This window comes from Quercus robur, chromosome 2, assembly GCF_932294415.1.
Source record: "Quercus robur chromosome 2, dhQueRobu3.1, whole genome shotgun sequence".
NCBI classification, from domain to species: domain Eukaryota; kingdom Viridiplantae; phylum Streptophyta; class Magnoliopsida; order Fagales; family Fagaceae; genus Quercus; species Quercus robur.
This window is the reverse complement of record NC_065535.1, coordinates 2,696,223-2,715,611: the sequence shown is the minus strand read 5'-3', so window position 1 is coordinate 2,715,611 and position 19,389 is coordinate 2,696,223. Positions and strand designations below refer to the sequence as shown.

The following is a 19,389-nucleotide window of genomic DNA, read 5'->3' as shown; positions in this document are numbered from 1 at the left end:
TAGAATTTGTTTTTTCCTTTTTTTAAAAAAATTTATTTATTTTATCTTTTTGAAGTCAACGGATAAGTTAGGTGAGAGATAATTGTGATTTGGAAATTTAAATTGAGTTTACGAGTAGTAATCATATTTTTATATTTTAATTTGGTAGCTATCTCTCCTATATCCTAGATCGGGTGGTTGATTAGATTTAGATGGCTTGGTTTGGAAAAAAAAAAGGGAGATTACATATATATATATATATATATATATTTTTTTTTTTTATTTAGTAAACATGTTAAGCTCTGATGGTACCGAAAACAATACCACCAGTGAGTCACACGCTCCTCGTATGATCGCAAATGGCACCTGCACAACGAAAAGGAATAACCTAGAGAGTACCGGTGTGGTACCGGCCAAATACCCTCCGAAGGTCAAGTTAGAATTATTCTCACTGCTCTAGAGTGCTAGAGAGGGTAAAAATTATGCGTACCTTGGGTCACGAGGGTGCTAAGGTTTTTATAGTAGCAAGGGTCATCCCTTTTTTCCTTGGAGTAGAAGTCTTTTCCTTATAGGAATCCCTTTGAGCGTATTTTTCGGGATCCTTTCCTTATAGGAGTCCATTTGAAAATTCTCTAGCGTGGGAAACAAGTCAACTCTTAACTTATAACGTGGGAAGCAAGTCAACTTTCTGTTCGGTCCGTCAGCCTCAATTTACCTCCTTCAGCTTTTTGGGCGTCACCTAGTGAAACCGTTCTGAACCTGGAGGCCGTCAGCTATGACCGTCAGCTATCACTCCGTCTGTTTACTTATGGAAGACAGCATAACACCGTCAGTCTGAGGCTCTCTCCTTTTATCCTCATCAGTTGCCCCCTACTCTACATGTTCGACGCTTAAAACCGTCAGCATGTGGAGTTATTTCTGAAAAAAGAAAAAAAAGAATTATGAATCACTTCTCGAGCCGCGAGCTATTTAATGCAAGGTCACGTGGCGCGCAGTCGTTGGCCTTGTTTCTGGGCACTGGCGTCGCCTCGCACTTCGTGCGTTTTCTTCCTATAAATATCACACCTTATTGTTTCATTTCGCCATTTCAACCTCGCAGATCTTTCAAGAGAGAGACCGTCGCTCTAACGATTCGTTCCGTCAACTTTCATCAATACCGTCATTCTTAAGGTTGCTTCACTTATTCAAGATCTATTTCACCCGTAAGTTCCTCTTCTCTTCTCTTTGCTTCTTTTTTATTTTTACTTTTTGCCCAAAGAATTTTTATTAAGAACGTCAGTCTAGGGACTTAGGGTGTATCCGTCACTTGTAGGTAGTCAGATGTCAAGTGACGCGTCGAGTGATCAGTCGTCAGTCCGCGACGGAGCGGGCTACGACGAAGTTTTTGGCTCAGGTCAAGAGTCCGATGGCTTTTCTGAGTCGTCAAGAAAAGAAACGTCAGCCCAATCCCTTAGTATTGACGTAGAAGACCGTGTCGGGGGATTTAGGGAAGAAGTGTTAAGTGAGGTTGAGGTCAAGGGGATCGATGAGGAAGTTGTTGATGACGGTCACTGGGAGGAAGGTGACGAGGAGATCGATAGCGACGGAGATAGAGGTGGTAGTGACGGTAGTGAGGATGAGGGTGACGAAGAGTCCAGTGAGGGAACTTCAGGGAGTTCTGGAGGTAATCGTCCCTTCATCCTTCCAGAGGGGTGGGCCGTCAATAAATTTCTCCCAAAGATGAGCAACAGAGTTTTTTCTGAGTTGCGCATTCGTTTCCAAATCCCAGATCACATTCCTCTCCGTCTCCCTAAAAAGAATGAGAAATGTTATACAGGGAGGACGGCTGATGTGGGGATGTACGACGCCATGTTCGCAGCTGGCCTTAGACTTCCACTGACGGCTTTACATCGTCGGCTGGCGGATTTCTTAGGATTGTCCGTCAGCCAGATCTCTCCGAATGCCTGGAGGATCTTTATTGGTGCTGAGGTTCTTTGGGGTCGCTTGAGTGGGGGGAACCGTCAACTTTCGCTTGACGAGTTCTTTTACTGCTACAGACCTCAGCATAAAGTATCCGCCAAGGGGGCATATCACTTTGCACCTCGTGAAAAGAGCTTAAGATTAGTGTTTGATATGCCGGATTCGAATAGGAATTGGAAGAATAGATTTTTCTTCATTAAGGGGACGGACTGGGTGTGCCGTCCGGATGAATGGGATACGTTGCCCGGGGGTTATTTTGATAACACATGGGCTTATATTAGGGAGTCAGGTTGCCCCCGTCCCTTTCTTTTTACCGTCGCTTTCCATTTTCAAGGGAACTTTCACCGTCTCTTTTAACACCGTCTGTTCCCTTTTGTTTCAGCTATCGCTCGTCCGGAGGTGTCTGACGAACAAAGGGAATTCATCCGTCGGATACTCACCATCCCACTTGATCAACGTAAGTGTAGGGATTTGATAACCCTAGACACTTTACATTTGTATTGTGGTGGTCCTGAGCCGACGGTCGAAGCGTGGAAGTTGAAAGAATTTTCAAGAAAACGTAAGTAGATGCATTGTTTAATCCGTTGGCTTTTTATTTCCGTCTGCTATTACTTATCCGTCAGCTTACTAATCCGTCCGCTTTCTTTGTGCAGAGATGGAGGCTGCGAAGCAGAGGGTGAGGGCCGCTGCTGCCCGTAAGAAGGAAGAAGATAAAGCCAAGGGAAAAGAAGGAGCGTCAACTCCTCATTCCTCTTTGAAGGGCTCAATCAAGAGGAAGTCTGACGGAAAGGATGATCCTCCTTCTAAGAAGGTGGCCGTCACTCCTACGGACGCGCCCTCCCAGAAGTCGCCCCCCAAGCCTAGTCACGGTGCTGGGAAAGGAGTGATGACTTCTTCTGGTCCCGTCATTGAGGGGCCCCGTTGCTTGCTGACTCACAAGGATTACGCTGTCGAGGGTCTGGAATCTCTTATCAAACAGACGGATCTGGATCCTTGTCCTCAGCTTGGGACGGATGACCTGGGGGCGTCAGCCTTCTTTGATATTGCACGGGTATGCTTCCTACTTTGATTAATCTGATCTTTACCTTGCTCAATAGCTGACGGTTGTGTTTCCTTCAGGCCTTGGTTCGTGTTAAAGCACTTCAAGACCGATGCGTGGCCAAAGAAGGCATCGTCTCTCGGGTAAGGAGGCACAATTCCACCCTGATGGATCAGCAGGCGCAATACAAGGAGGCCATCCGTCTCTTAAACACAGATCTGAAGGACGTGAAGGAGAAGTTAGGAGAAGCAGAGGGCGAGCAGAAGAAACTTGAGGAGGAGGTTTCATCTTTGCGTGCGCAAGTGGTGACGGCTGGGACTGACGCAGTCGAAAAGTTTAAGACAACTCAGTCCTTCATCGACTCCTGTGCTGATTACTATGGCGCAGGTTTCGATGATTGTCTGAAGCAAGTGTCGTTAGCTTATCCGGAGCTGGATCTGTCTGGAATCACCATGGATACTTCCGTTCCAATGACTCCTGCCGCTGACAGAGATGACGAACCCCTCAGTTTGGATTCTTTGCTTAATGATGCTGGGGTTGTTTTGGCCCAGCCTGCTGTCGTTACCCCTGCTGGGCCTTTAGATCAAATTGTGAAGGATAAAGCTGACGGGGTCTCCAAGGACGCTCCTGCCGCTTAATCTTTGTTATTAATTGTAATTTTTGAACAATGTCTTCAAGTGCCCTTATGTTTGTTGGGCTTTTTGCTTGTAATTCCATCTACCCCCTGTTGTCCGTTACTTTGAACATATATACTGACTTTTATTGTTTGACTAATTTTAATGAGATCGCCATTATTCTTTTATATTTAGCCTTTTTTGTTTAGCTCGTCATCTTTACAGGCTTGTTGGTTGGAGAAACTTATTTGTAAGTACTCATTTTTTGGTAAGACCGTCAATAATTTGACCGTCTACCATATAAATTTTTCATCCATTGGACCGTCAGCTCTTTAGTGATGGCTTCTTTGGTATGTTCCATTAGATGATCGTCGATTTTTTGGCTTTAGCTTTTCCGGATCATTATTTTCTTTAGTCATTAGCCTCGATGTCTTTTGACATCTCCGTTGGTCCGTCGGTTTTGAAGGCCCGATCCATATGATAACTCTATCTATTGGACCATCAGCTTTTAGCTTTAGCCTTTTCGGACCGTTATTTTTATGGCCATTAGCCTTGATGTCTTTTGACATCTCCGTTGGTCCGTCGGTTTTGAAGGCCCGATCCATATGATAACTCTATCTATTGGACCGTCAGCTTTTAGCTTTAGCCTTTTCGGACCGTTATTTTCTTGGCTTTTTTAGCCTTGATGCCTTGACATCTTTCATTAGTCCGTCAGGTTTTTCTTTAGTCCGTGAGTTATGGACTTAGTCGTTTTTGGGCCGTAAACTTAGTGGACCGTCGGAGGAAAAATATACTTCAGCAATTTCTGAATAAAACTCCTCTTATTGCCATGCATTTAAATAAAAGTAATTAAAACCAAATCCTGCCCCTTGGGCTAAAAAAGTATTGTTGCGAAAAAAACTAAAGTAAACGATAAATCTGAGGAGTTAAACTATAATTTGCTGAAAAATAAAAGAAGTTGGTCTTCATGCTGCTACTCCTATTGGTAGTACTTCCGTAGGTGCTCGGTGTTCCATGGATGTGGTAGTTTCTGTCCCTCCAATGTTTCAAGGTGGTAAGTACCTTTTCTCTACCACGACGAGACTCGGTAAGGACCTTCCCAATTGGGGCCGAGTTTCCCTTGGGTAGGGTCCCTAGCGGCGCCCATGACCTTCCTAAGAACAAGGTCTCCGACTTGGAAGTCTCTGTGTCGGACCCGAGAGTTGTAGTATTTGGCCATGCGATCCTGGTACCTAGCGAGCCTTTGTTCTGCTGCTGCCCTGATCTCATCCACTAGGTCGAGCTGTAGTCGCATAGCTTCATCGTTTTTGTTCTCATCATGGTTGTGTACCCTATAGCTTGCGAGTCCGACTTCTGCCGGGATGACTGCTTCGCCTCCGTACGCCAGGCGGAACGGTGTCTCTCCTGTGGGTGTTCTTGCCGTTGTCCTGTATGCCCATAGTATACTCGGCAATTCTTCAGGCCATATACCCTTCGCCCCCTCAAGCCGAGTCTTGATGATCTTGAGCAAGGATCGGTTTGTGACTTCGACCTGTCCATTAGCTTGAGGGTGGGCGGGGAAGGAGTAGTGATTCTTTATTCCTAACTGGGAGCAAAAATCCCGGAAATGGTCGTTGTCGAACTGCCTCCCGTTGTCCGAGACAAAGACCCTAGGAATGCCAAACCTGCATATGATGCATCTCCAAACGAAGCTCCTTACGTTCTTCTCTGTGATTGTGGCCAAAGCTTCAGCTTCCACCCATTTCGTGAAATAGTCGATACCTACCACCAGGAATTTCAGCTGTCGTACGGCTGTAGGGAATGGTCCCATAATGTCTAATCCCCATTGTGCGAACGGCCACGGGGCCGTCATCGGGGTCAGCTCTTCGGTCGGTTGTCTAATAATGTTGCCGAACCTTTGGCATTTGTCACAGGCCCTAACGTAGGTTTCGGCGTCCTTCTGCATGGTGGGCCAATAGTAACCTGCTCGCACAAGCTTGTGTACCAATGATCTGGATCCTGAGTGGTTTCCGCAGATTCCTTCATGCACTTCTCTCATAACGTAGTCTGCCTCTTCCGTACCCAAGCATCTTAGATATGGTCGGGAGAAACCTCTCTTGTACAGGACGTCTTTTATCAGGACGAACCTCGCCGCCTGGACTTTAAGTTTTCTTGCAGCCTCCTTCTCGTCTGGTAAGATGCCGTTTTTTAGGTACGAGACTAACGGCGCTGTCCAGCTGCTGTCGGAGCATATTTCCTGCATGTCACTGATATCTATCAGCGGGGAAAGCTGTACGAAGGAGAGTACATTACCAGGGACGACCATTCGTTCTGCTGAGGCGGCCTTTGCGAGACGGTCTGCTCGTTCGTTTTCCTCTCTGGGAATCTGAATGACTTTGGCTTCTAGGTCGCCCACTCTTGCCTTTACTTCATCAAGGTACTTCTTCATCTTTTCGCTCTTGCACTCGTAGTCTCCATTTATCTGGTTGGTGATGACCTGTGAATCGCAGTAGACGACTACCCTTGTGGCTCCTGCTGCTTTGGCGAGGTCGAGTCCTGCTATCAGAGCCTCATATTCTGATTCATTGTTGGTGGCGGGAAAGTTTAGACGGACCATACATTCAATGGTGTCTCCTTCAGGCGATAGCAACACAATGCCGGCCCCTGCGGCTTGCTTGTTGGATGATCCGTCCGTATGTATGCTCCATTGAGGGGACTCTGCTGCCCCCTGGTCCTCGTCATGGGTGAACTCAGCTATAAAGTCGGCGACAACCTGTCCCTTGATGGCGGTCCGCGGACGATACTGAATGTCAAATTCGCTCAGCTCGATTGCCCATAATGCCAGTCGTCCCGCGGCCTCGGGGCTGCTCATTGCTCGCCGTAAAGGCTTGTCAGTCAGGACGTTTACCGTATGAGCTTGGAAGTACGGTTTGAGCTTTCGGGCTGCCGTAACCAATGCGAAGGCAAGTTTTTCCATCGGCGGGTATCTTTCCTCGGCACCGAGAAGCGCTCGGCTTGCGTAGTATACGGGTTTTTGCACTCTTTCTTCTTCTCTCATCAAGGCTGCGCTAACAGCTGCGGGGGAGACGGCCAGATAGAGAAAAAGCTCTTCTCCCGGCTGCGACGGGCTCAGCAACGGTGGAGAGGAGAGGTAAATCTTCAATTCTTCGAACGCTTGCTGGCATTCGTTGGTCCATTCAAAGGACTTTTTCAATGTTCGGAAGAAGGGCAAACATTTGTCCGTTGCTCTCGACACGAACCTGTTTAGTGCCGCTATTTTTCCATTTAGGCTCTGTACCTCTTTTACACTTCTTGGTGCTGCCATTTCCATAATGGCTCGGATCTTATCCGGGTTCGCCTCGATTCCCCTTTGAGACACCATGAATCCTAAGAATTTTCCTGCCGTCACTCCAAAGGCGCATTTCCCTGGGTTGAGCTTCATATTGTAGGAGCGGAGTGTATCAAATGTTTCTTTGAGATCTCCTAGATGATCTTCCTCCCTCCGGCTCTTAACTAGCATGTCGTCCACGTAGACCTGGACATTCCTCCCAATCTGTTTCGCGAACATTTTGTTCATGAGCCTATGGTACGTTGCGCCTGCGTTCTTCAGGCCGAAGGGCATGACCTTGTAACAGAACAGGCCTTGGCTGGTTACGAATGACGTTTTCTCCTGGTCGGCTTCGTGCATTCGGATCTGGTTGTATCCCGAGAAAGCGTCCATGAAGCTCAGCAACTGGTGTCGGGCCGTGGAGTTCACTAGGACATCGACCCTCGGGAGGGGGTAGCTATCCTTGGGGCAGGCTTTGTTAAGGTCGGTGAAGTCCACACACATCCGCCATTTCCCGCTCGCTTTCTTCACCATTACTACATTTGCTAACCAGTCGGGATAGTACACTTCCCTGATGAAGCTTGCTTCCCGTAGCTTTCTGACTTCCTCTGCTATGGCTCGGTCTCGCTCGGGGGCAAACACCCTCTTCTTTTGTCTGACAGGTGAAAAGGCGGGCGACACATTCAACTTGTGCACCATGATTGAAGGATCTATCCCTAGCATATCTTCATGACCCCATGCGAATACGTCTCGATTGCGTCTAAGGAAGGTTATGAGCTCCTGACGGATTGTGGGGTTAGCGAGCGTTCCAATTTTGGTCGTTCGGCCAGGATCGAAACTGTCAAGGGGTATTTCTTCTAACTTCTCAACCGGCTCCGTTACCGCCCGGTGCTCTTCTATACTCAAAGTCTGAACCTGATCCTCCATTTCCATCATGGCTATGTAACATTCGCGCGCGGCCATCTGACTCCCGCGCAGCTCCCCTACTCCGTAGTCAGTTGGGAACTTAATCATCAGGTGGTAGGTGGAGGTTACTGCCTTCCATGAGTTGAGCGTGGGTCGCCCGAGGATAGCGTTGTAGGCCGATGAGCAATCAACAACCAAGAACGTCACGTCCCTGGCTATCTGTTGGGGGTAATCACCCACAATTACGGATAAGGTGACCGCGCCCAGTGGGAATACTCGGCTCCCGCCGAAGCCGACAAGCGGGGCATTTGTTGGGATCAGTCGCCCCCTGTCGATCCTCATCTGCTGGAACGCGGTGCAGTATAAGATATCTGCTGAACTGCCATTGTCGACGAGCACCCGGTGCATATTGTAATCTCCTACACGCAAGCTGACGACGAGTGCGTCGTCATGTGGATGGTGAAGGCGTCGTGCGTCTTCTTCCGAGAATCCGATTACGGGACCTTCTCTTCTTGTTATCTTCGGCACGGCTCCTGTTAGTTGAACACTTTGTATCATCCGGAGATAGGTCTTGCGGGCCTTCTTTGATGACCCAACGGCGGTCATTCCCCCTACGATCATCCTTATATCCCCAATTGGGGGCCTCGGTCGCTCATTATCCCGTCGGGGGTGTTGGTCTTGCGCGGGGGGATCCGCTCTATCCTTGCTGACGAATCTCTGCAGCTTTCCTTGTCTGATAAGGGCTTCAATCTGCTGCTTGAGGTCATAGCAATCAGCTGTGTCGTGGCCGTGGTCGCGGTGGAACCGGCAGTATTTATCTCGGGAGCGTTTGTTGGGGTCACTCTTCAGCTTTCCTGGGAATGTCAGCGACTCCTCGTCCTTGATCTGCATAAGGACTTGATCTATCGGGGCTGTTAGCGGGGTGAAGCTTGTGAACCTTCCTCCCAGGGGCTTAGGGCGTCTTTCGTCTCTTCGGTCTGCGGTTCTTGCCTTCTTTCGGCTTTGGTCCTGCCGATTGTCTTCCTGCCGCTCTCTTTTCCTAGGCCTCTCTTCCCGAGCTAACAGTGCATCTTCAGCATTCATATACTTTGTGGCGCGATAAAGTACTTCTGACATTGTTTTTGGGTCGTTTTTGTATAGGGAAAACAAAAACTTGCCCTTCTTCAAGCCATTTGTAAATGCCGCTACGAGTATTTTGTCGTCAGCTTCGTCGATCGAGAGCGCCTCTTTGTTGAAGCGGGAGATGTAGGCTCTTAAAGTTTCGTCTTCTCGCTGCTTCATACTCATCAGGCAAGCCGTAGACCTCTTGTAGCGATGGCCCCCAATGAAGTGTGCGGTAAACTGAGCGCTGAGTTCTTTGAAGGTGCTGATGGAGTTTGGTGCCAGTCGACTGAACCAAATTCTTGCTGCGCCCTTCAGCGTTGTAGGGAAGACCCTACACATGATGGCGTCCGCTACTCCTTGCAAGTGCATTAGGGTTTTGAAGGTCTCCAGGTGGTCCAGTGGGTCCTTGACCCCGTCATAACTGTCTATCTGTGGCATGCGGAATTTACTTGGTAAAGGGTAGGAGTTGACGGTGGCGGTGAACGGCGAGTCAGTTCGGTTGACAAGGTCGTCAAGGTCGCTTGATACTCGTCCCTTGAGAGCATTCATCATAACCTCCATTTGTTCCTTCATGGCTTGCATCTCTGCGAGAACAAGTGGCAGAGTGGTTTCCGCGAGGGAGGGAATGCTCGTGTTCTGTCGTTCTGGTTTGCTCGGGGCGTTGCTGGCCTGGGGCCCTTCCTGGTTTCTCCTGTCGGCGCTGGTTCCTTCTTGATCTGCTCCTTGGTTGTTGGGAGCTGCATCTTTCTGTCTCAGCTGCTCTTCTAGGTCGTGGTTTTGTTTTGTGAGGCGCTCCACGGCGGCGACGAGCGTCCTCACCTGTCTTTCAAGCGCAGTTGTAGGGGTTTCTTCTTGTTGAACGTCGTTGGTGGTCGCCATTGAGCGAGTGAGTACCATGTAACTCTTTTTGTCTTGGAAGCGAGAACGTGTTAAAGCGTTTCCCACAGACGGCGCCAACTGATGGTACCGAAAACAATACCACCAGTGAGTCACACGCTCCTCGTATGATCGCAAATGGCACCTGCACAACGAAAAGGAATAACCTAGAGAGTACCGGTGTGGTACCGGCCAAATACCCTCCGAAGGTCAAGTTAGAATTATTCTCACTGCTCTAGAGTGCTAGAGAGGGTAAAAATTATGCGTACCTTGGGTCACGAGGGTGCTAAGGTTTTTATAGTAGCAAGGGTCATCCTTTTTTTCCTTGGAGTAGAAGTCTTTTCCTTATAGGAATCCCTTTGAGCGTATTTTCCGGGATCCTTTCCTTATAGGAGTCCATTTGAAAATTCTCTAGCGTGGGAAACAAGTCAACTCTTAACTTATAACGTGGGAAGCAAGTCAACTTTCTGTTCGGTCCGTCAGCCTCAATTTACCTCCTTCAGCTTTTTGGGCGTCACCTAGTGAAACCGTTCTGAACCTGGAGGCCGTCAGCTATGACCGTCAGCTATCACTCCGTCTGTTTACTTATGGAAGACAGCATAACACCGTCAGTCTGAGGCTCTCTCCTTTTATCCTCATCAAGCTCCAATCTAAGTTAGGTTTTACAATCTTCTAAAAAATAAGTTTAGGTTTTGTTATGTATAAACTACAAACTATACCGTTAAATTTTGAAATATTTGGCTTTTATATCTTAAAATTTTAGAATTTGAGTTTTATCTCCTAAAGTTAAACTCTTTTTGTATCAGTAGTCCCTCCATTTCATCCATATTTTATTGAATAGACAAAACATGTGTGAAAAATTTATGTGGAATTTAACGAAAAATATGGATGAATGAGGCTGCTGTCTGTTAATGCAAACAGAATATAACTTTAGCAGTTTAAATCAAAATCCTAAAATTTAAGAGTGTAAAATTCAAAGACCCTAAACATTAAAGGTGTAGTTTGCACTTTAGTCTTTAAATATTAAACATATGAAGATCAAATATAATAATAGGTTTGTTAATAAACTCATTAATATGATGGTCGGTTTGAATGTGTGTGTGTGTGTGTGTGTGTGTATATATATATATATATATGAGATTAAATTGGTTAAGTTTGTATGTATAATGTAAGTTTATAAGATATCGATTTTATTATTCTTAATTTATTGATAGTACAAACACTCTATTTTTAGTAAAAAAATTAAACATTTAAGGTTGGGAATTGATTTTTTATAAGTTGTTAAACGAAAATCATTCTATCTATTATCTCAAGTTACATAGTTTCAACTAAAATTTAATGTTTACCAAAAAAATATATAATTTGATAATTAATTATTAGTATAAATATGTTAAGGGTAAACAATTTTAGTTGTGGTGTTTACAATATATGAGAGAGAATAAATTAATCAATAACTTGTGAATAAATTTGAACTTATTTGGCAAAAAAACTAAACTAAATTTGACTATGTAATGTATTTGATGATGAATTTGAACTTAAGTTCAACTTGTATTCAAAATAAAATTTAATAAATCAATCTTTAATTTTTAATGCTCAACTCGGTTTAGTTCATTTAAAGTCCATGCTATTGTCTCCTAGAGTTTTTAATTCTTTTTTATTTTTTCACTTTGGTAATAATATGCCTTACTCGGCTATCTAAAAAAATGAAACAACTAATTTTTTAGTTTACCATATGTTTTAACCAAGAAGATTTTTTATTTTTTTCAGAAAGAATAAGAGACTAATATTAAATAAATACGACATATTTTGGCCACTCTTCTTCACTTTTCTCCCTTCATTCCAAATATACTAATTTAATAGACTAATTAGCTTAAAATTATTTCCAAAGGCAATAACAATTTTAATAAGTCATAAATTTTGTAGTTCAACGATATCATTTGAAAATTAGAGTAAGTTTTTAGTAAATGTTCTATTAGTCTTTTTATGGTAAGTTACTTGTCCTTTGGAGTATTTGGAACATCACAACCAAGAACAATATGGCTGATTTTGATTGTTTTTTGTTTTGTAACTTTTTAGTTAGAACAACTAGTTCAAAAAGGGGACCAAATATATTCCCTTAAAAAACCAAATTTAACGTTGTCGAATTGTTCCAATTCTATAGTTTGTCGAATATGAAATATCCTTCTCTTTTTACTAGAAAAAGCGTCATATCTAGGAATTTGTCATATATGATAGAAATCTTTATGGCGATTACATTTAGGTGAAGTTAATTTTCTCCACCTTTATGGATGAGTTATTTATATTCATAGCACTTAAGGAATCATCAACTTCTTTTTTTTTTCTTTTTTCTTTTTTCTTTTATTGAACTTGTTCTTCCCCATATGACATGCGACATTGAAATTTGCGGACCAGAAGCAACATTCAAAACTAGACTAGCAACCATTAAAAGAAAATGTGCTGCAAAGATGGGTGACCTTCCTTGGTCGGCCATTTCCTACTTTTAAAGACTATAAAACGACCCAGATAGGACATTGAAAATGATAAATGCATTTATGTGATGTAACTACATGAAGTTTTGGATTAGGGCATAATAGTTTATGATTTATTTTGATAACAACAATAAAGCCTAGGATACAGACCTTTTCACAATTTTTTTCATAATAGTTAAAAGTGTTCTATATTGTGATTGGTTAGTGATATAAAAAGTGGTGTCAGTGTCACTAATAAAGCCAAATGAAAGTAATGTTACTTTAATTACAACTTGTCCAAAAAACAGTTATGAAAAAGTTTGTTTTAGGGTCTGTTTGGATTGAGCTTATTGTTACTGAAACTGAAAACTGAAAACTGAAAACACTGTAGCAAAATAATTTTTAAATGTGTAAATAGTACCATGGGACTCATTTTTAATATTTTTTAATGTGTGAATAGTATCAGCACAGTGCGTGAACAGTGTATTTACTGTTCATAACAGTAAAATTTGTCCCCCCAAAGTCAACAAATGTGGGCCAAAAAAAAAAAAAAAAAAAGGAGAAAACGCAGCACTGGAAACGTGGACGCAGGATTCATCTGAATCCAAACGCCCTCTTAGAGTTGTTTTTGTAGCATTATTTTTTCAAGAAATATTAGATTAGATTTTGAACTGTTAATCATTAGCCCCAGCATGCCTTTTGCCATGGATAAGATATGTCTCCTAATATCATAATTCTCAATTCTGATTAAAAAGCACTTCCACATAATGCTACTAGCATTGTTTCATCATTGTTGCATCCATAATCCATAATCCATAATCCACAATGTTACTAGTACAAGTGCTAGAGAAAGATAATTAAACAAGGGTTGAGTAGAAGACAATGTTAATTGAATAGAAAGTGATTGCCCTGACCTTACAAGATCCTCTCCATTTTCAGACATGTAACACAAGAAACAATCTAATATATTTCAAGCACGTATCAAACGCTGAGTTTACAGTGTAACAACATTTGGAAGAGCTAGTGTAACAACATTGGAAAGACCTTGGAATATACGGCCTAAGAACATATACTGTATTATATTCCTTTCCCCCTTGTGAGGGTTGTATGCAACTTCTTAAGATAGTTCCTTTGCAACTTCTCGTTTCAGCACACACCTTCCATCCCTTAAGACTACATATTACAAACAACCAAAACCCAAAATGCTGATACATCTGGATACTTATGATACCAATCTACCCTAATCCCTAAAATGTAACTAAATGGCACAGCACAAAAAATAGCTAGACACTCTAGAAGTGAAACAGATTTTTAACAACGAGTCCTAAAATTTATATGCAGCTCCTTCTGACAAAAAGTAAGCACCTTTCGGCCATAAAGATTGCTGGTCATCATTGGAGTGTTTGATTGAACTAGTTCTAGCAAGGCATTGCGGATGTATCCCTGCATTGCAACAAACAAGAAACATGTTGACTCCAAGTAATCAGGCCAGGTTAAAATTATCCATACATTACAACTCATAAATGACTTTAAACTGAAAGCGTACTAAGACTCCATTTTTAATTTTACATTGAGTAAAAGAATTAACATTTAGTTTAATTTATGCCAATGAGCTCTAGCTCAATAGTACCACCACCCCTGAACAGGCTGAAGGAACAATTTTTCTTAGTAGAATAGAATAATAGAAAGGAAATAAATACCATGATTAGTCTATTGAGAATCCATAACCTCTACTTAGTCTACTATTAGTCTAGTAAACATTTAGTTATTCTAAACTATTAAAGACTTATAGCGAAACAGGATACCAATTATGCATCTGTAATGGCGTGATGATAGTTATAGTACAAATTTGACTAAACAAATTTTACAAAATGACGTGTCACTAGTTACAAAAAGTAATTCAAACATTCATTTTTTATGTTGTTGAAATGGCATCAATCACATTCATTGTCAAGTCAATTTGTAAACCATTCGTAATAAAATTGGTAATACTTTTAGCATTTTCCTTTGTAATGACCTCCTCATATTCTCATGGTGATGATATGGGTACAAACTTGAAGGCATAGAATTGGCAACCCATCAGCCAGTCAAGTTTTCAAGCCATTTGAATGAGGGCAGTCCAAAATTTCCAAAGGCAGGCCAACTTACTCAATCATTTTTTTTTTAAAAGGTTTGTTAGAAAATAATTTTAGCTATTTGGACAACTGGGACTGAGAGACAAGCCCATTCCATTTTACTCGGGCAGCTCAATAATCACTCAGGTTTCAAAAACTGTGCATAAAATCCAAAACTCAAGCTTATCTAACACAAGTGAGATTATAATAAAGAGGAAGCGTTAAGATGAACTAACCTTAGACACCAATAAAGCTTTCTGGATGACAAAGTTTCCATAAGGATCAATTAGAAGCATTGAACATTTTGGATCTCTGAGCAACTCGATCATTATACTTGCAGAATGTTCTTCTACTGTTTCTACTAAGCACTTCTCCACAACATTGCTACCAAACTTATTGCTAGAGAAGATAAAGTAGCTCCCTTTAAACTGTCTCAGGAGATCTTCTGTGATTTGTGGTATCCTCAATTCAAGCAAATATTGCACCACATAGTTGCTATAGAATCACAAATAGCAATCGAGAAGTATTATACTTAGGTTATGGTTATGCTGGTAAGCAAAGCATAAATGAAGTACTATTTTAGAACATACCCATATTGATCTTCTGCTAAGAGTAATGCATTTGCTATTATCCCTGCCACCAGACGTTCTTTGAGTGCACCCTTATAGTGCTTGAGACATTTCTGCAGCACGCAACACCCACTTCTATCTGTTGCAATTTTGAGACAATTGTTTGCCACCTCATTTAAAAGATGCTGCAATGACAAGCGTCAGAACTTTCATGAAGCCAAAATCCAAATTTGTAGTGGCATGCTAAGAAACAAAGGTGCAATGGAAACAAGAATAATGGCTTTATGATTAAATTATTTCCTAACAGAACTTTTGGTACAGTTCATAATTTAGGAGTAGATGATCTTGAGTTCGAACCCCGTCTCTGATCTACCTCCCATTTAAAAAGTGTTGGATCATGCTTATTAAGAGAGAGTTTGTAACCACACATGAGGAGTGCTCGAAAAACAATTAAATGACTAAATTCACCGTTTCCTAACAACTTGACCTTTTTGGGACAAATGACCATAAAAAAAAAATGGGGACAATTTGGTAATCTACCACACGAGAAGGTTGGTGCCTTCAGACTAAAAATTCCATGATTTTGCAAAAAAAAAAAAAAAAGAAAATTAACTCCTTAATGTATGTGCTTAGGATATATGTACATATATATCTAAGAAAGATCTAGTAGTAATACTAACTTTTTAACAAACACTATTGGAAATAGTATGCATGTATGATAGTGTCCTGTAATTAAAGAGGTGTTGGTGGATAAAGATGAAAATGATTGACATACATTTGATTGAAGTGTTAGTAAGTACATAGAACACAAGTATATGTCTTCACATGCATCCATTCATGAATAAATACATAAATGTGTGTAATCATTCTTTTATTCTTCATGTGAAACGAGTTTATTGGATTAACAAGTGGGGAAGACTAAATCCAATCATCCAACTTACACTATGCAATTAAATCAATGAAAGCATTCAAGAAAAGTAATCCTGATGACCCAAGTCCCAACACCTTATTCAATACCACAATATGAGTTCCTCCTAGTTCCATTTATGATAATCAAAGACGTACTAGACAACAGGAACTGTCCAATGTGCTGGTTAACTATAGATGCATAAGATATTGTGTGATGTTGTCAACTCTCAAATTCATAATCACGAAAGCTTGAACTCAGAACAGGATCAAACTTTAATACCTCTCCAAATAGTCCTCTATTTGACTGGTCAAATTTTTTTACTAATATACAGTATAAGTTAACTTCAATCTTCACAGAAAAAAATCATTAGGTAATCTTTTTACAAAGGACATAATGCTCCCCTAACAGCCTACATAACCCGTTTGTCAAAATGAGTGTTTTAGAATCTACAGAAATTGGCCAATCAAAAATAAGAAAAGAGAAATAGGTGTTCTAAAAATCAGAAACTTGACTGTTACTTGGAAATTGGCCTCAGGCCGTCAGGTACAATTAATAAAATATTTTGGATGTGTTGTTAATTCTCATATTCCATCACAGGATAGAGAAAAGTTTGATAAAAAGGGAGAAAAGAACATCTTTCTCGGCTACAACAATGAATCAAAAGGCTACCGCCTGTACAACCCCAAGACAAACAAACTAGTGAATTCACAATTCAACAAAATCCAAAAAGACTGACAAAACACAGTTTCTGGTTTTTTTTTTAATAGCAAAAAAAATGCAAATCCAAGTACACAGGAAGTATACAAAAGAAAAAAAGTTCAAAATTACAAATTACTGATATTTCATATAAGCAAGGTAACTGATTGCACTTTAAAGCGCAACAAAAGAGTGCATCCTCTTCCTGTTACAATAAACTTACTCATATGTATCAAATATAATCTTATCGCCAAATATCAAATAAGAAGATATATAATGGCTCTTACAAATATGACACACCTATTCTCCAATGGAGAGGGTGCAAGCTAACATGGACAAGGACCATAAATGATCATATATCCTAATGATGATATGAGAACCCAATAATTTAAGTGGCTGCAAAGTTGCTAACAAAAAGGATTAATTGCTTTCCACCAGTTTCAAAGCTACAAACTGAGGAACTGTTAAGTGACTAAGTGCTGCCAGGACAACAAAAATTTGCACATTTGAAGAACATAATAAAAGTCTGATTATTATAATTGAGTAGCAGACATAAATTACATATCAACAACAATCATTTTTCGATAAGTCATATCAACAACAATCATTATAATTCCTTGCCAGGACTCATGTTATTTAATCTTATATTAAATAAAAGCTAAGATTATTCACTCCAAAGTTTCAACTTACAGATAGTTACAAACTCAATTTTACTACCACTACAGATTTCTTAATATGATATACTTATTGTCAAAATGAATATTAGGAATAGGTTCAACCATCAGACTTGAACGCTTGCTTTGAAGGACTATGCAAAATGGTAACAAAGGCAACAAAAACAACCAAGCAAACACATAGTAGGAAGATAAAATAGTTCCAACTGAATGAAACAGATGCTGAAATTGACATGATTATAAGCATTCCCAATAACCTCAAATTGCAGCATAATAAAAATATTGGCAAACAAAACGGATCATTACCATGTTATCTTCATCAGAAAAATGCATCAAGCAATGTTGGATGACATGCTGACCATTCAAGTCCTTACTCAATGCAAGAGTACCAGGGCTTAGAGCATACATAAACATAGAGATTTGCTGCTGGGTGGTAAAATGCTTCAGTAATTTCTGTATAGAACGAGATCTGCAACAACAAAAACAACAACAACAACAACAACAATCAAATATCTGCAACAACAATTACAACAATCAAATTTTAGGGACGGCTATATATATATATATATATATATATCAATCAGAAACAAACAAAAGAGTCCCTGGATTTGAATCTATGAAAGAACAAGTAATAGCCACCCTTCACCTTATCAAAAATTAAAAAACAAAAAAAGTAAACCAAACATACCCAAGATTGTTAAGGCACATATGAACAAGAGAATTTGTTTCAATCACTTTTTGAAGAATCTGAGTCCTCTGATGTTCACTACAAATCTCCACAAGTTTTTGAGCCACATAATTACCAAATGGGTGCAGCATCAATTTACCAACATGTTCTATCAACTCCATAAAAATCCAATTTTTTTCCTCATCCGTACAGCCATCCATTTTACACTGCAAATACCGGCTCCATTGTTGATTTTGCGCCATGTACAACATCATCCCACGCAAATCTTTCAACGACCAACAATTCATAGATTCCTTTAACCAATTGGGAAATCTCGATTTCTTGCTCCCCAAGCCATCCACCAAACCACAGGAATTCATAGATATGTCGGAAACCAAACCGTTCCCATTCCAAGAAAGCCTATTTGGGTACTCCCTTTGCCTCAATTGGTTTCTCTCAGGCACAAAAATTTCCAGTAAATTGGTATTAGCCGCACCCAAATGCCCAAACTCACCAACTCTTTGATTTTCCCTCTCTGGTTGAAAAGAACATGGCAAAAAGTGGTCCACCCCGCCAACCCCATTAGCCAAATCATAACCAGAACCCATATTCAAAGCCCGATTATTGCTATTGCTACTGCTACTTCTCCTTCTGTTGTTGTTGTTGTAGGAAGAAGAGGAGACGCTGAGTCTAGAAAACTCAGACAACATCAGGGTTTGGTCAAAACTAGAACTTGTTTGTGGAGGCTCAAGCTGTTCATACAAAGGACTCAAAGAACTTGGACTCCCAAGAGACAGCGATCTGCTTGAAACCCAATCTCTCAAATCCTTCTCCATTACTGAAAAACCAGCAAAAAAGATGAAAACTTTGAAGGGTTTTTGTGGGTTTTTCAAAGAGGGACGCGCTTTTAAAGCAGAAGATTACTGAAAAAAAGCCGAAAATTATGAAGGGTTTTTGTGGGTTTTGAATTTTGATATTTAAGGACTCTTTCAAGATAGGATTTGAGGCTGAGGAGTAGTGTTTGATAGCACTAAAAACTCTGCATGCAATTTATAGAAAAAATTTCTCGTGCGAGAGGCAAGAGCGTGAGCGTGTGTGCGTGTGTGTGTGTGTGTGTGTGTGAGAAGTTTACTATAGTAGTGCTTGTCGTTGTCAAATTCCTTGTGGGTGTATGACTCTAGGACTAGGGACCAGCTTTTGCTTTTTTTTACGTAGGGCCAAATTTGTCAAATGGACCCGAATATGAAGAATCAGATATGTTTTTTTTTTTTTTGGTTCAAGAAGAGTAAGATATGTTTCTATATGGAATGACCGAATGAGATATACATTTATGGAGTATGATACGATTGAATATGTATTGAACATACTAAAATTGTTCAAATCTTGGCTTTGAGTCCTTTGACTATCATAATTTCTCATTAAATGGGTATAATTCTTTTCTTAATAAGCACGTTTGTATAGTCATGAAAAATTCATGGAAACGAATAGGTTAGTCTCTTTTTTTTTT

The 19,389-nt window shown here is 41.1% G+C and overlaps 1 protein-coding gene across 1 annotated transcript; it reads right to left on the bottom strand.

Moving 5' to 3' along the window:
- Nucleotides 1-13,165: 13,165 nt before the first annotated feature.
- LOC126709399 (putative pumilio homolog 8, chloroplastic) lies at nucleotides 13,166-18,975 on the bottom strand. Its single transcript, XM_050409620.1, has 5 exons — nucleotides 17,904-18,975; nucleotides 17,522-17,684; nucleotides 14,957-15,120; nucleotides 14,603-14,861; nucleotides 13,166-13,695 (listed from the first exon to the last, which is right to left on the bottom strand). Exons 1-5 carry the CDS (start codon nucleotides 18,716-18,718, stop codon nucleotides 13,564-13,566), a joined length of 1,533 nt encoding a protein of 510 aa, XP_050265577.1. The 5' UTR covers nucleotides 18,719-18,975; the 3' UTR covers nucleotides 13,166-13,563.
- Nucleotides 18,976-19,389: the final 414 nt, after the last annotated feature.